A 16,951-nucleotide genomic window follows, 5' to 3' on the forward strand; every position below is an offset into this window, starting at 1 on the left:
CAAACGGCCGCGATGGCGCCCCTTTTTCCACTTCTTTTCAGGTACTCACAGACGGAGCAGAACAAAGGTGCCCTAGCTCGCAAGGACAAGCCACCCGCAAAGACGATCCCGGTCAACCGGCGGAAACAATTACTATTTTTTTAAAAAATAATAAGTGTGACATTGAAAAATATATAAAATTAAGATAAACAACTTATTTAATCAAATGATACATACTAATGTAACTAAGCAAATCTTATTATAATTTATCTAAGATCCTTTTTAATGCATATGTTATAGTAGTTTATTAAATTTTAAGCACTTAGTTTTTTTTTTTTACTTTTAATCAGAATTTCTATTAAATTACATACGAATAATGAATTATATTCTCTATGTAAGATTATGTATTATTTTTATTATAATTAGTTCACACCCTACACAATTCATAAAGAATAAGAACAGGTATTTATATAAATAAATATATTTTTTTTAATTGTTGCATCACATAATTAGATATGATAAGAAAATTCTTTTTACAAACAATTTTTAAACTCATTTATCAAGTCATACTTTTGATTCAATTCACTACAAGAAATTATTCATTTACATACCGATTTTTATATACAAATCTGAATCTATATGTAAAATGAGTATTACATACTAATATTTACATATAAATTTAGTTCAGCATGAAATAGACATTACATACAGATTTTTTCGTATGTAAGAAAAAAAAGTGATTACATAATGATTTTTTCGTATATAAGAATAAAAATGATTACATACATATTTTTCCATATATAAGCTAAAAATGATTACATACAGATATTTACCTACGAATTTAATTTAGTATGTAAATAGACGTTACATACAAATTTTTCTGTATGTAAGCCAAAAGTGATTACATACGATTTAATCAATATGTAATTTTGGCGCCATAAAACGAAAATAATTACATACGGATTGTATCCGTATATAAAGTATTACATACAAAATATTTTTAATAATTGTAATAATAATAATATTGATATTAATATTTAATAATATTAACAATAATTAATAATATTAATAATATTTAATAATATTTAATAATATTAATAATATTTAATAATATTAATAATATTTAATAATATTAATAATATTTAATAATATTAATAATATTTAATAATATTAATAATATTAATAATATTTAATAATATTAATAATATTTAATAATATTAATAATATTTAATAATATTAATAATATTAATAATATTTAATAATATTTAATAATATTTAATAATATTTAATAATATTTAATAATATTTAATAATATTAATAATATTTAATAATATTTAATAATGTTAATAATATTAATAATATTTAATAATGTTAATAATTTTAATTATATTAATAATATTTATATTATGAATAATGTTAATAATATAAATCATATTAATAATATTTATATTATGAATAAAATTAATAATATAAATCATATTAATAATAATAATTATATTTAAAATCATAATATATGATAAAAAAAACTTGGTGTAGTTATTTGAAAACCAACCTAACCCAATGCTAATTCTCCCCCAAATATTCTTCAAAGTATCTTTAATGAAAAATATAAGCATGGGTTTTCAAATTACCTTTTTTTGAAATTGTAGATTTTTATGTCATATTATTAATTATAAACTTAATTTTCTCTCTAATCTTTAGTTAAATAAAAAGAAAAAACATGTTTTTTTTTTTGTTTTTAAGGAATGATTCTTATCAACGAATAATTCTCTTCAATGTCTTCGAAAATAAGTTTGTAACTAATTTTGAACCTATGATAAAGATACTTTTACATATTACTAATTTAAGATTCAATTTTTGTTCAAATGCATATAATAAAAACTTTGAAAGTATATCAAAATGAACTATTAAAAGAAAAAAACAAATACACAGTTGTTTTTTTTTTTTATCAGTGAAAGACACTTTTAAAGTTGTAAAATAAGTTCTATCCTTCAGTAACCATTGACCATTAATTCAACCCACTGACTGATATTTGGTCTAGATTTGAATTATCCAACTCAAATAATTTTAATTGGGTTGAGTAAAGGTCTTTAATAAAATCCCCTACCAAATCATACTTATGATAACATCTCTATATACTAATCTTATTCACATTATTATGATTGTCATGAAGGGTTTTGTGTACATGATGATGATGAAGATCAAAATTTGCAATTATGACTTTCTAGAAATTTTTCTTATCATGTATTTTGGACCATGTGTATGTGCTTCTTGGTACTGTCATAAAAAGTTTTACTTGCGTATTTAGTTATGAACTGGTTACTTTATTGGATAAAATACAACACAAACTTTGGAGTTAAAAAAAAATCTGTGAAGTGATCATTATTATTAAAAAAGAAAAGAAAATTACAAAACTGGTGAAATTTGTTCACACCATCAAACTTCTTACAAATGGATGTTCAGAGAGAAGCTTTGACTTATCAATCCTAATAGCATGAAATATTTTACGACAAATTATTAGCTAAATCCACAAAAAATTCGAACTTTTCCCAATCATTAGTTTGCTAGGCAAACAAGTAAACTATATTTATCGTTTCTAACACAGCTTACTAAATTTGTGCATACTTAAAAAATTGTGAACCATATTCCCAATGACATGCAGTGTTGTCAAGTGAAAGATAATATATATGTAGAAAATATTTAACATATATTGAATAGCATAATGTTTCCAATCTGAGCACGAGTCACAGTAGAAGGATTTTTGTGTTTGATTTTTACTGTGAAAAGAAACATTGACACGAAAAATCTTAATATTATTTTATCAAAGAAGTTAGAAGAGAAGAAGAAAAAAAAATGTTTGGAGAGTATTGAATATATGTGGTGAGCTTTAGAAGAAACATTATTATGGAGTCTGTAAGAGATTGTCGGGGACAAGTAGCTATATTATTCATTCAATAGTTAATCAGCTTCCAAACATGAGACAATCTAGGCACCAGATTGAGTTTGAGGTTGGCTATACGATATGGTTACTATTTACTGTTTTATTAGTATTTATTCTACACGTGAGACAAGCAGCCATGCCTTAATTATAGGATAAAGTTTTTGCTTTACATTCAATAAACCATTCATTGTCTCACTATACTATGTTCTACACGCAAACTTATCTTTATGACACTGATTCATGACAAAAACAGGGTTGGTCATAATTTCAACATAATACTCTTTTTCTTTCCTACTTCCCTATCACATGTTTAAACATAAAATTTTCCATTAAACTATCAATTAAATTCTATGATACAATCATTAAAACTGATTAATATTCCATATTAATATCATGGTAACTCAAAAGAAATATACATGTTGTATCTTAATCAACATATAAATTCAATTATGTAGTGCAATAACATATCATATATAATCACTATAAAAAACATGAATTAAAAACCAATTTTTAGATACAAAAATAATTAGTTGTAATAGTAACTAAATTAAAGACAATTTTAGAAATTAAAAAAAATTGGTTTCTAAATTAGTTTACATTATTATTGTTAAATAGTTTCTAAATTGGTATCTAATTAGCAACCAAGATTTTAACTACCAATTATTTAGTTTCTAGATTTGGTAGCAAAAACCTTGATTGTTAATTAGATATCAATTTAGAAACTATTTAACAATAATAGAAACTAATTTAGAAATTAATTTTTTTTTTAATTTTTAAAATGCTATCTAATTTAGTTACTATTGCAACTAATTATTTCGATCTCTAAAAATTGATTTCTATTTCATGATTTATTGCAGTAAATTCTCACAAAAATAGCAGTGAATGGTGTAACCATTAACTAAATTTCCTTATAATGTTTACCTATAATAGTATAGTCTATATTTTAAAAATTGAATTCATCTTATCCATTTAACATAAAAGTGAACTAATCAGTCCAATATATCCAATGCTTTTGACCGAGACAACTGATTTACAACGGAACTGATCTCAGAAGAACCAATGATAAAAATAAAATCAGTAAAATCTGGTTCAGTGGATCAATTAATGTACAGTATCAATTTATTTTTCCTTGAAAAAGTATATAATTAATGCAAAGTATTTTTCGTTTAAACTTTTGATTCTAGATTTAAACTTGTTATTGACAATGGTTATAATTGTAATTTTTTGAAACTAGGAAGTTATGAAATATTTTATTTTGTTTTTTATGTACAACTTTAGAAACATTTGAAATCATGTGTTATTTTTTAGGATTTAGTGTTACTATGTTTATGATATCATGTCTCTCTAGTATTATTTTATGCATTATCTAATTATTATTATTATTATTTATTAAAATTAGTTTAATCACAATTCAATCAAGCATTGAAATACTATATATTGAACCTTAAAATATTAACTTGGTGGAATGGATGGCCAGTGTAGTTTTCGGTGACATAATGCAAAAATGGTGGGGAAAAGATAAAGAGGGGTATGTGATGGGATGAATTAGAAAAAAGAAAAAGAAAATATTTAATCTTGATAACTAAATATGTTCGTGAATATTTTTTGTATTTTATTAATAATATTTTTTTATGTGATGGTAAATGATTGTTGTTATTTGAATTGTTTACATAGTTGAAATGTCAAGTAGAATAGTAATATGTGACATGAAAGATTTTTATAAAAAAAAAAATAAGTGTTTCTATAACTATTCTAAACTTTTATATGAAAACAAAAGCAAATTATTTAGAAGCATTATTTATTTGCCAAAAGACCTATTGCAGTGGAGATGAGATTGATATTAAAAGATCAAAAGAATACAAATGATAAAATTGTGATCTGGAATTTTATTTCAAGCATGAAGTATCATCTAACTGTACTGGCAAGCCATAAAAAAATGCAACAGATTGATTTATTATGGAGTTGCTGCCAAGAAATCATGACTTTATTTTAGCCTTGTGGAGTTACGTGAAAGTAAAACATTTTCGCTGAAATTAAAGAAGCATACCTGTTTTCTCCTCAATGCATTTGCCCTACTTCAATTTGTGTGGTTAGCAAAAAAGTGCTTCTTATTTCTCACACAACATCATTCTCTGCCACCCTGCTTCTCATTTGTTATCTTAGTGCAACAAATTCTAACACAAAGATTCGTTTACATTCACAAAACGGCCAGTAGGAAACCACAGCCAAGTTATACATCAATAATATCTATAAAAAAATAGTATCACTTTAAAATTCAACCTTAATATTTTTTGTAAAAATTTCTTAAACAGTAATCTTTAAAGTTCTTAAATAACCATAGTTTATAAACATATTTTCTATATTTTTAAATTATAAACTAACCGTAGTCTATTAAACCTGTAAAGGCGACGGATATTTTAATAAGTGCGATGTCTATATATTAGATAAAATAAACTCATAAAAACCCCATATATAGAGAATGATATAGGCAATGTTTTTAATCAAAATGGTATAAATATAAACAATGCATTTAAAATAGACTACTCTTATTTGATAATCCTCGTTTATAGAATGTCGTTATACAATATTTTTTACTGGTGTTAGAGAGAGTCTCATCTCTAAATATTCGTTACTCCAAAACGTCTCTTTAATTATTTAGAGCTGTGTTAACTCAAATTTTACTGAGAGAAATATATAGAATGAGTTTGAAGAAAATGAGAAAAAATTTAGATGTTTAATTTCTTCATTATTTAGAGGAACCTGTGTGAAAACATCACATCTTATATTATTACAATATGGGTGGAGTTGCTTAATTGTTTAGTAACATTTAGATAATTCCTTTTTACCAATAGTGGGTGTTAAACTTGTGATTGTCCAAAAGTGAAGTGTGTGCATATACAGTGTCAACTGTGAGGTACAAGACAAAGCAAAGAAGTACTCATACGAAACAGGTCTTCTTTTGTGTACTTGTAGGTTGTGTCTCAAACGGAGAGGAGGAGAAAGGAAGAGTGAAAGGCACTAACCACTGTGAGGGAAAAAAAAGTTTTAACCATGTGTGAGCGTGTTGTGTAGGATGAAAGAGGAGACATGGGGAAGAAGCAACTTTAATAACACTACATCATCATCATCATCATCATCATGCTGTGTCCTTTTTCAGAAACACACACACCTTCACTCTCCAAATCTCTTAGAATTCTATTTGCATTTCCTACCTCTCTCTCTCTCTCTCTCTCCTCATGATTTGAATACATAACTCGCTTTCTGTATTATTACTACTGTATACTATCATACATATTGGTCAACTCTTTTGTTATTGGTTGCTGCTCCACCTAAAGCTTTTACTACAACGTTCCCTCTCCCTATAAATACACTATCCCTCATCCCATCCATTACATCTTTCTCACTTAAACCCTATTTTCAAACCGCTAAGGCAGAAGAAACCTTGAACCAATGTGCAATATTATGACAAAGACCTCTTAGTGCAGATTCTAAACCTCAACATGTCGGATTCATTTGCTAGTACCTTTCACTCTTCCACTGCAAACATCACCCACAATTCCCATGCAACCCCCAAAATCACCACATTATGCTCGATAGCCCAACCTTATTGTATTTGCACTCACTGCAACCACATCCTCGCCTTCAACCAGCATGTTGGTAAGCCCAAGTCAAACACTAAGGGCTTGTTTTGATAACCATTCTAAGCATATTTTTATGTATTGAATATAGCGATACTCTTTGTATCTTTTATTTGTAAATTTGCAACAAGTGCAGTGATTATCCTTATCCATACATGCATTGATTCATCAAATTCTCATACATACATATATATATGCTCATAGTATAGCCTTCTTATTATTCTTTTTAATGTGGTTAATTAGCATTGACTTGGTTATGGTAAGAAATTTGATTACAGTTTGAGATAACCATTTATTTTCCATGTGTCCTATGGTGCAGGTAATGTAGCAGAGGAAGGGACAAATAACACAGGGTCCCATGTGCAGTCCCAGCAAAGCACAAGGTGGAGTCCAACGCCAGTTCAGTTACTAGTCCTTGAGGAATTGTATAGACAAGGCACTAAAACACCATCAGCTGAACAGATTCAACAAATAGCTTCACAGTTGCGCCAGTTTGGGAAGATTGAAGGGAAGAACGTGTTCTACTGGTTCCAGAATCACAAGGCGAGAGAGAGACAAAAGAGGCGCCGCAGGGAGATGGAGGAAAATAATGCTGCTTCTTCTAGTGAAGGTGAGAACGAAAAAGTAGTAAGAAAAGTAGTACGTGTGGGAAATTAAGAAAAGGCAATAAGATAGGGGAAGGAGGTACACTTACAGCTAGATATTATCATGTGCTAATACCACAATGTTTTTGTGGCCTTTGGGGCTATTCAAGGTTCTTTTAGTGGTCAAAAGATTCCTATATTAACATCACTCTTGCACTGATGATTTAAAACCATGAGAGAGAGAGAGAGAGCGTGGTTTCTTATGATTTTTTAGGATGCAAGATTTGACGTTGAATTTTGTGGGTGTTTGGATTTTGGCCACAGGGTTGAAAGAGACAGGTTGTGGAGTTAAAGAGACAAAGAAGTGGGCATCCACTTCAAACTGCAGTCGACATGCAGAGGTCTGTAATTACTCTTGGCTTTGTTCACGGTACTACTACGACATTTTATTCAGCTTTGTTAAGCAAAGATACCCCATAGATTATAGGAGACCAATAATAGGGTCTAATTATTTGTTCACAAGGTAAAATAAAAGATAAAGCCAAAATTTTTTTTACTCGGTATTGACACATTACGAAGAAATAAAAGAAAACAACAAGAGCTTTTGTATCTTGGAAAAAAGGAGAGGTTCAAAAGCAGCTTTTTTTAACTTTCTGTTGGAGCTGTTTTATGCTAGATCAGTTCAGACTTTCTTGGACTTGTGAATTGAATGTGAATTCTGAATTCTCTCCTCCATTTTTTCCCCTCTTTCCTGTTTTAATTTTAAATTGTTTTTACTGCCAACTTTTACTATCCGTATATTTTTCAGGAATCTGCTGCACTGGATATAGCAGAAAAGGGCTCTCATGGGTGCACTCAGTTTGAGGAGAGAGGCATACAAGTTTTGAGGAGAAACATAGCAGAAAGGAAGTTGCAATTGCAAGATAACATGGAAATGCCTTGTTTCCCTCCCACTACTATGGCAGCTCTTGCAACTTCACACAGAACACTTAACGCACAACTTAGTTACAACAGAGAAAGTTTAAACTGCTATGATGGAGAAAATGCAGATCCTCGAACCCTTGATCTATTTCCACATAAGAGGGATGACCAAGATGACATTTGTCTTGCTGAGAGGAAATCTATGTTCTGTGCCAGTGCTTCTATGGACGCTGATATCACCTCAAGCCAGTATTTTGAGTTTCTTCCTTTAAGAAACTGAACCCAAAATAATTGGCTGTAACGAATAATATATATATATATATACATACATGTCTATCAATTTCTTTTATTCCGTTTTCATTGGGACTCGCAAATCCTTGGTCTCGTTTCTCTCTAGTGACTCAGTGATCATGCATGTAGAAGTCATGTACGCGTGCATTTGAACCAAATGTTTTTGTCTTGTTGACTCACTTAGCGACTTTTCAGTTTTTGAGGCCCTGGGTTTTGGGAAAGACGTGCTCGTCGTAAACTCCATGTCTTTTGTTTTGAAACTTAAAAATAGAGCTACTCACACTCTCCTTTTACGTGGATAATGATTGATTCGCTAGTTGTTTTTGTACAACCACTAATCTCAGTGTCCATGTTCACATTGGGACATACCCAGTGACAGAGATCTAACTGTTCAGAACACTTCATCTTCACCACATTATAAGTGATTAAGACTGTTTTTACTTGGTTCTGAATCCTTTGTTTTGATTAGTTATTCTAGATTAGTTCTTCCGCTATACTCTCACATACATTTTCGATATATATAGAAATGTATGATACTTATAAGTGTATCCTTAAAAGTTAGAAAAAACAAAAAAAAAAAGAAAACTAAGTTTTAAGCAAACAACTATATTCACAAGATTCGTATACTAGGTATGGTGTGTCTAAATTCCTTGATTAGAATTATCTTATATATAGAATGAGGTGGAAAAGAAGTATACAAGGCACCTTGATATATTTGACTATGATTAGCTAATCACAACTAATATGTACTAGTGTGCTTGATACCTTTCCTTGTAGATAGGTTCTTTTTGTGGCTGTTCTAACATGCATCCATATCCTGTGAAATTGGTTGGTTGTAGATATGTCTACCATGGCCATCTTGAAAAGAAAAATGCTACAAAGGAATGAATGATTGGTATAAAACCTTACAAAGATTTAGCCATACTTCAGAATGTATTAATCATAATGTGACACTCAATCTTATAAATATTATCACTATATAATATATAACTGAATATAAAGATGATTTTATGATTTCAAAGTGTAAGGTTAAATTGAACTTAATTTTTTTTTCTCAATGATATATATTAATTAGGATTGTTTTGTATATTTCATGTATAAAAGAAATTAATTTTTATATAGTAAACTAAAATAATGTATTATACTCATATTTGTTGTATTGACAAATATTATATTTTATTAGTATATACATTAATATAAAGTCCTATTAGTATTATTAATAGTTTAAAATTTATTAAATAAAATTAAACCATGGAAGATTAGTTTTGTGAGATTAGGAGGAGATAAAACCAGTAAAGGAACTAACCACACAGGAAAATTTGATATTATATTTCAAAATACAAATTAATCATACCAATTCAATGCGATATTTTCTTACTTACACTTGCACACTGATACTAATCATATCAATTGAATGCAATCTTCTCTTATTCAAATTTGCTTACTAAAGATCTTTATCTTGAATGTTTTTAGAGCTTTACTAATACCACTAGAAAATTATCAACTAGAAACGAATTTTAGAAACAAAAACTAATTAGTTGTTATGTTGACTAAATTAGATATTTTTTAGAAACTAAAAAAATTATTGGTATCTAAATTAGTTTCTATTATTGATAAATAGTTTGTAAATTGGTATCTAATTAGTCACTAAGATTTTAACTACCAATTATATAGATTTTAAAATTAGTAGCTAAAACATTGATAGGTAATTAGATATTAATTATTTATATATTTTGGTCGAGACTAATCACAATAATTTTTAAAAAAATCGTACAATGTCTAAATATTCACAAAAATAAAATAGAAAAAAATTTGTAGGTGGGTGTGAATGAAATAGATGATTGTGGGTGAAAGAGAAGAGTATGTTTGAATGAGATGAGCGTGCCTCAATGTGAGTATGGAAAAGATGGGTGTGAAGAGATTTATATAAAAAGTGAAAGAAAAAAAATTAAGAATGAGAAAATTTGTCATCTTTAAATATAGACTTTTGGATTAAAAATAATTTATAGTTCCTATTTATTGTCACGTGGATGCAATATTCATAACATGATCCTAACTTAAATAAATATTAAAACAATAAACTATAGATTCAATAACAACACACTTTTTTTTACATAAATTAAAAATTAAAATATATTTAATATTATTAGAATTGACTAAACTAACTCTAATATCTTATTTTTAAAGTATATTTAATATTATTAGAATCGACTTAGTCAACTCTAATATCATATTTAATATATTTATAATTTTTAAAATATATTTAATTTTATTAGAGTCTATTAAGTTTCACTCTAATATTTGTTCACATATTTATAATTATTAAAATATATGTAATATGGTTAGAGTCGCCCGCCGACTATAATATTTTTTAAATTTTTTTTTAACATATCTTTAAATTTATAATAATTTTATGTGTTTTGCTGTAGTAGAATGTAATTAAATGAGGAAAGTCAATGTTTCTAAATTGTCAAAGGTGCATAAATAGAGAGACAAGGTTGGTTTAGCTCTTAGATTGGTTTATATAGTTTTGTTCAATTATGTAGTAAAAGGAAAACATTTTTTTTCTTTGGTAGCACAAGAATATAAGCTCTGAAAGATCTGAGGATAAAGAAGTTTTGGACAAGTTTTGTTATTGAATCTTGGACTTTCTCTAAGGCAAAGGTGTGGTGGATGTATTCTAAGGTAGTGGAATTAGTTTAATCGAACACAAATGTATACAATTTATATACCTTAATATAATTATAAGTAACTCTTAGAGGAGGGAGGTATATCACATTAAATTTTTTACTATGGCTCAAATAAATATTTATATTGGATTACGTCTAAAGTGTGCATGTAAGTTTTTTATACTCAGATTTGTATCTTGAGTCTTTGTTTTATGAGGTCAGTTAAAACTCTTAAGAGATAAGTTTTTGTTAAGAGATTAGAAGATTAGATTCTCATACTTGTATAAGGGTTGAGATATCCTTAAAATGCCTCTTATTTATTCCTTTGTTTTTCGCTTAAAAAAAATACTAAGTAACTCCTCTGTTTGTGTTGTTTTCTGTTTCCAACATATGAATTTAATAGATTTGTAACACTTACATAGACCAAGAAAAAAGAGAGGAAGAAGACTACATCTCACTGTATATATGTGTATAGCACTATTTTTACTATGATTCAATGCTTGTTTGAGTTAGTTACTAATGAAGAAAATCAATATGTGAAGAAGTTTTCAAACAAACTCTGATGAATTACATTTCAAACATGGTATAACAACAATTATTCCACACTATAACTGGAATTTTGTATATTTCCACTTATAACAATAATTTATAGAAGTCAGTTTGACTCATTTATATAATTACTTTTATGATAATTATATAGTGATTTTTAGATAGTTTATTTTTTAAAATATGTAATCGAATAATTAATATTTACTTAAATTTTACTAACATGTTATATACGTTCTATTTAATCAACTTTAGGAGGATTTTAAATTAAATACCAAGTAGATAAGAATTGTGTAGCTAATGTATGAGAATTTTAATTTTTTTTGCATTATATATATAAATATATTTTTTATAAAATAATCGGTACAAATTTATTAAAAATTGGATCAGTTAGATAAATTAAAGTATCTCCTACACAATGAAAACAAAGTATAAGAATTTTAATTTGAACATAAATTCAATAATTTTATAAATTTTATTTCACCTTGTCCCCTGTTATCAACCCCCTTTTATATAATCTAATCAAACAATTCCTTGTGGAATGAAATTTAATCTAACAAAATAGTTCATCGAACCCTTAAAATACTTTGAAAATTTATTTTTTAGACTTAGGTTTTTCTTATCAGAAAAATAAATCATATAATTAGAGTACTTTGAATACTCTAACTCATAAACAAAATTAAAACACAAAATTTTGCATACATATTTTACAAATAGAATATTGTCAGGACTCACCTAATTCCCTACCAAACATGTTGCTAAAACTTTAAAATTGATGCACTATTCAACTTTTCAGAATCTCCTTAGACAATATCACGTTAGAATTCAACTAAAAACAATATTTGGTACACTTTTGACAATATATGAAGATGAGTACAAGACTATCAACCCAACCATTAGATTTAGTTATGAAGCATTTATTCAAAAAAAAATTTTACATTGGGAACTAATGGTTCTAATTAATGATTATATATATATATATATATATATATATATATAAGTAAGATGATTATTTTTACTAACAGTAAACCTTTTAATTTCTTTAAATAGAAGAAATCAAATGAAGCTTTGTTTTTTCTAATAATTAACTTTTTTTACACATATTTACTAATGAAATCCTATCAGCATATTACAAGAAAATAATTAATTTAAAAAAATTTATTATATTGACTAAATTAAATATTATTTTAAAAATTAAAAAATTATAAATAATTTTTAAATTAATATCTAAATTAAATATTAAAATTTTAGTTACTTATATTTTAGATTTTAAATTAATCTTTAAAAAAACTAATAAAATTTAATTTAGAATATAAAAAAAAAGAGTAAGTAGGTACAACTTAGTAGCTAATGATTAAATATTAATTTATAAACTACTTTATAAATTTTTATTAATGATAAAAATTACTTTAGATATTAATAATTTTTTAATTTATAAAATGGTTTTTAATAAAATAATAATTAGTTATTTTGATTTTTAAAATTAATTTTGATTTAATAATTTATTTAGTGGTGTGTTTAAAAAAGTGTAATTAGTATAATTATGTTAGAGCTTGATGATATATGCAAAATGATTGTGTGAGTGTGTTATTTATTTTATATAAGATAAGTTGAAATGAGAGTTTATGGCTTAACCCATAGTGCCTAAACAAGCAGCTTCTTTCCGCATTTAAGGGGTTTCAGCTTTTTGCATTAGATTTGTTTGCATCTGTTACGAAACATCTGGTAAGGTGGTGATTATGAACACATAGAACTGTCCATGTGGAATATTCCCTTTCTCATTCAAGTTAACAAAGTGCATTATGCTTTGATTTTACATGATACTGAGAAGAAGGAAAAAGTTTGGAAAATAATTGATTCTTCTTGTCCTTGTATTCGGGAAAAATCTCTTCATAGCAATGAATATTCATTCAACTTAGGAGATATCCAGATGACAACAAAAAAAACTTCACTTTCCAGAAATAATTATTCAAAACAATTTTACAAACAAAATTAAAGTGATATAATATTTAAAAGAATGGGAGAATTTACTGGTGCTTTTTCAGCGTTTCTTGAAGTTTAAACTGCTTTGGTTGCTGAGTTTTATGGAGTTATTCATGTTATGGAGGAAGCTCAAAAAATGGGACTTACTAATGTTTGGCTTGAAAGTGATCCTGCCTTGGTTTGTGTTGTGTTTACTGCTAGGACTAATGTTCCGTGGATGCTTCAGAATCGATGAAATACTTGTCTTAATTTTTGTGGGACAATCAAGTTTAGGGTAACTCATATTTTTCGTGAAGGGAATGCGTGTGCTAATAAGTTGGCTAATTTAGGATTTATTCATAGAGAATCATTTCATTGGTATAATAGACTCCCAGCTAGTCTGTTCTTAGAATTCTTTATGAATATGTATAATCTACCTATGTATCGTTTTTGTTAACATATGGGTTTTGGTCTAGTCCCCCCATATTTTTGTATTTTCTTTCTTTTTTCATTTTTTAATAATATTTTTTTTTTCATGTGATGGCAGATGATTATTGTTATTTGAGGTGTCAGCCTAGCTGAGATGTCAAGTTGTATAGTGATACCTAACATGAAAACTTTTTATAAAAAAAAATCAAAATTCTCATTCACTTGCGCATGTGTTTGAAATCGTGTACTTTTAAAAAATAATTAAATATCAATTAATTTAGAAATTAAATATAATAATTTTTAAATTAAATATCATTAATTTAAAAATAAAATATAATTAATCATTATATTAATTAAGTGAGATACTGTTTTATAAATTAACAAATTATTGATATTTAAAATAATTTGTAATATTAATAAAATTTTAAAATAATTTTTAAATTAGTATTTAATATTAATTATCAAGATTTTAACTACTTACTACTCTAAAGATTAATTAGTAATTAAAACCTTAATAATTAATATTATATATCAATTTAAAAATTATTTTATAAATTTTTATTAATGATAAAATTTATTTTATATGTCAATAATTTTTTTAATTTATAAAATAATATATAACTTTGTTAATATAATGATTAATTATTTTGTATTTTTAAATTAGTTGATATTTAATAATTTTTTTTCGTGATATATTAGTGATAAAATAGTTATTTAATGTCAAACTAAAATTTAATATTCTATTTCTAATCATAATTTAAAAAAATTGAAAAAGCATAAAATCTTTACATGATCAAACAATAAATTATTATTTTTTACTTTAAAAGATAATTAAATTGACAGCGTTTCCAATTAGGTTGGTCATTTGCCAAAAATAAAATTATTCTGTACAACTTAATTTCTTTATACACACTTTTTAATATTTGTCTTATTTAAAAGCTTCTAACAAAATCTTTTTATTACTTATTTCTTAAATAAATCCTCACCATTAATCGAATTAATCTTGTGCTAAATCCCATAAACACTTTTGAAATTTTAATTTATATATTTGTGGTATTGACCCAAGTTATGATATCTTTTTTTTATTCACAATAAATGAATAAAATTAAAAAATATATTTAATGAATACTCCAACCCTTTACATAAAAGAGGCTAAAAAAACCTTCCAAATCTCAACCCAAAAAGAGCCTAGAGAAAGCATCTAAACAAATATTCTATAAATAAACTATGGTATCTCATCATTGTATATATCTATCTATATATAATATAGGAATGTATTGAATTACACTTGTTTTAGTTTTTAGAAAAGTATATCATTTTTGAAGAATTAAGATGAAACTTTTTCTTGTATATATATTGATAAGGGGGTTTGGGATGTAATGGTAAATGATCCCTTTGAATTGACTAGAATTGTTGTGGTTTCTAAAGAATTTTCTTCATGGTTCTTGATGAAAATAAAAGAACATTATGATGTAAGAGTTAACATTATTATTTATTCTACTTTAATGCTTGATGAATTTTATAGAGTTTAAATGTGTTCTGAAAAGTGTGAACAAAACTTGGCAATCAAATACTACTGCTTTCTCATAATCAAGAGATCTCGCCATGATGAACATGACAACCTTGTTTGAAAAGCTAAGAGATCATGAGTTGGAGTTAAAAAGACTAAAAGAAGAAGAATAAGAAAATAAGAATAGTATAACGCTCAAAGCTAACATAAAAAGGCTTATATGAGTATGGAGGAGAAAGACATGAGAAATTCAGACAGTGAAAATCTAAACCTACTAGTGAAGAAATTTTTCAAAATTTATAAAGTACAAAAACAAGAATAAGAAAAATTTCATGCCAAAGAAAAGCTACAAAAAGCAGTATCAAAGACCAATATACACGTGCTATGAATGTTGTAAGCAAGGTTATATTGAACTTGACTACCCTTTGTTGAAATTGAAACAAAAATGTTAAAGACATAAAGGTAGAAAAGTCATATCATATAAGAAGAAAAGAAGTCTATATTGACAATTCCTCCAACTCTTCAAGTAGCTCAAGTGAAAGTGATGAAGAAGAAACTAGTTTTTGTTTAATGCTTGTGCAAAATCTTCAAGAAGAAGTAGCGTAAATAGTTATAAATCTTGAACTTAAAAAAATTATTATCAATTACTTCAAAGAATTACATAATAGTGGGGGATATCAAATGCTTACAGGGAAGGATTAGGCAAGGACATAAGTGCAACCAAAACATATATACTAACAAAGAAGGATAAATAGGAGACAAAGGCAACACAATTGCTAAGGAAGTAATCATCAACAAAAGGTCATTATATAGAGAAGGGAACACATATGAAGCCTATTAAGATGACAAAGCTAAATCTAGAGGTACTTCTAAAGGGTAGGAAAATATACCTTGGAGAGCCTAACACATGACAAAATAGAGAATCAAAAGATGAAACGTCACAACATCAAGGTCCTAGAGGCATGATTCAAGGTTAACAATTCATTCATTGTGTATTTCGATTACTTATTCTACTATCAATAACTATAAAAGACTATTTTGATTGAGAAAATGGGCATATAAAAGCAATTAGGCTATGGAACTTAAGCAAAGAAGTATGGGTTACATAATCAAGGAGGATGGAAGTATAATAAAGTAATTAGAAGTTATAGAAGATAGAGCATAACGAAAGGGATATTAAAACCTTAAATATAAAGGGATTAAGGGGTCAATAAAAGGGAGATACCCAAGGGAAATTATCGCAAAGGAGAGGGAAATCATGATGTGATTTCAAAAAAATTAAAATGAAGGTAATAAGCAAGGAGAAATGTTATGTGATTTGGAGGGACACTAATATAGAATGAACACATAATTTTGATGAAAACATTGTAGGAAGGATATAAGAATTTAATATTTTCCACAAATTAGAACTTCGAGATTAGACAAAGTACTAATATCACATGAATGACTGGATTTATGGACAAGCTGTAAATAGTATTTGT

The 16,951-nt window shown here is 26.8% G+C and overlaps 1 protein-coding gene across 2 annotated transcripts; it reads left to right on the forward strand.

Moving 5' to 3' along the window:
* Positions 1-5,917: 5,917 nt before the first annotated feature.
* Positions 5,918-8,776, forward strand: LOC137809639 (WUSCHEL-related homeobox 6). Of its 2 annotated transcripts, none has more exons than XM_068610740.2 (4): positions 5,918-6,577; positions 6,878-7,168; positions 7,467-7,543; positions 7,951-8,776. In XM_068610740.2, exons 1-4 carry the CDS (start codon positions 6,421-6,423, stop codon positions 8,341-8,343), a joined length of 918 nt encoding a protein of 305 aa, XP_068466841.1. In that variant the 5' UTR covers positions 5,918-6,420; the 3' UTR covers positions 8,344-8,776. The 2 variants fall into 2 exon arrangements, with proteins under 2 accessions (XP_068466841.1, XP_090154462.1); XM_090298336.1 differs by having other exon boundaries at positions 5,948-6,577; positions 7,467-7,572; positions 7,951-8,118.
* Positions 8,777-16,951: the final 8,175 nt, after the last annotated feature.

The sequence above is a fragment of the Phaseolus vulgaris genome, chromosome 2 (assembly GCF_051622355.1).
Source record: "Phaseolus vulgaris cultivar YP4 chromosome 2, ASM5162235v1, whole genome shotgun sequence".
NCBI lineage: Eukaryota > Viridiplantae > Streptophyta > Magnoliopsida > Fabales > Fabaceae > Phaseolus > Phaseolus vulgaris.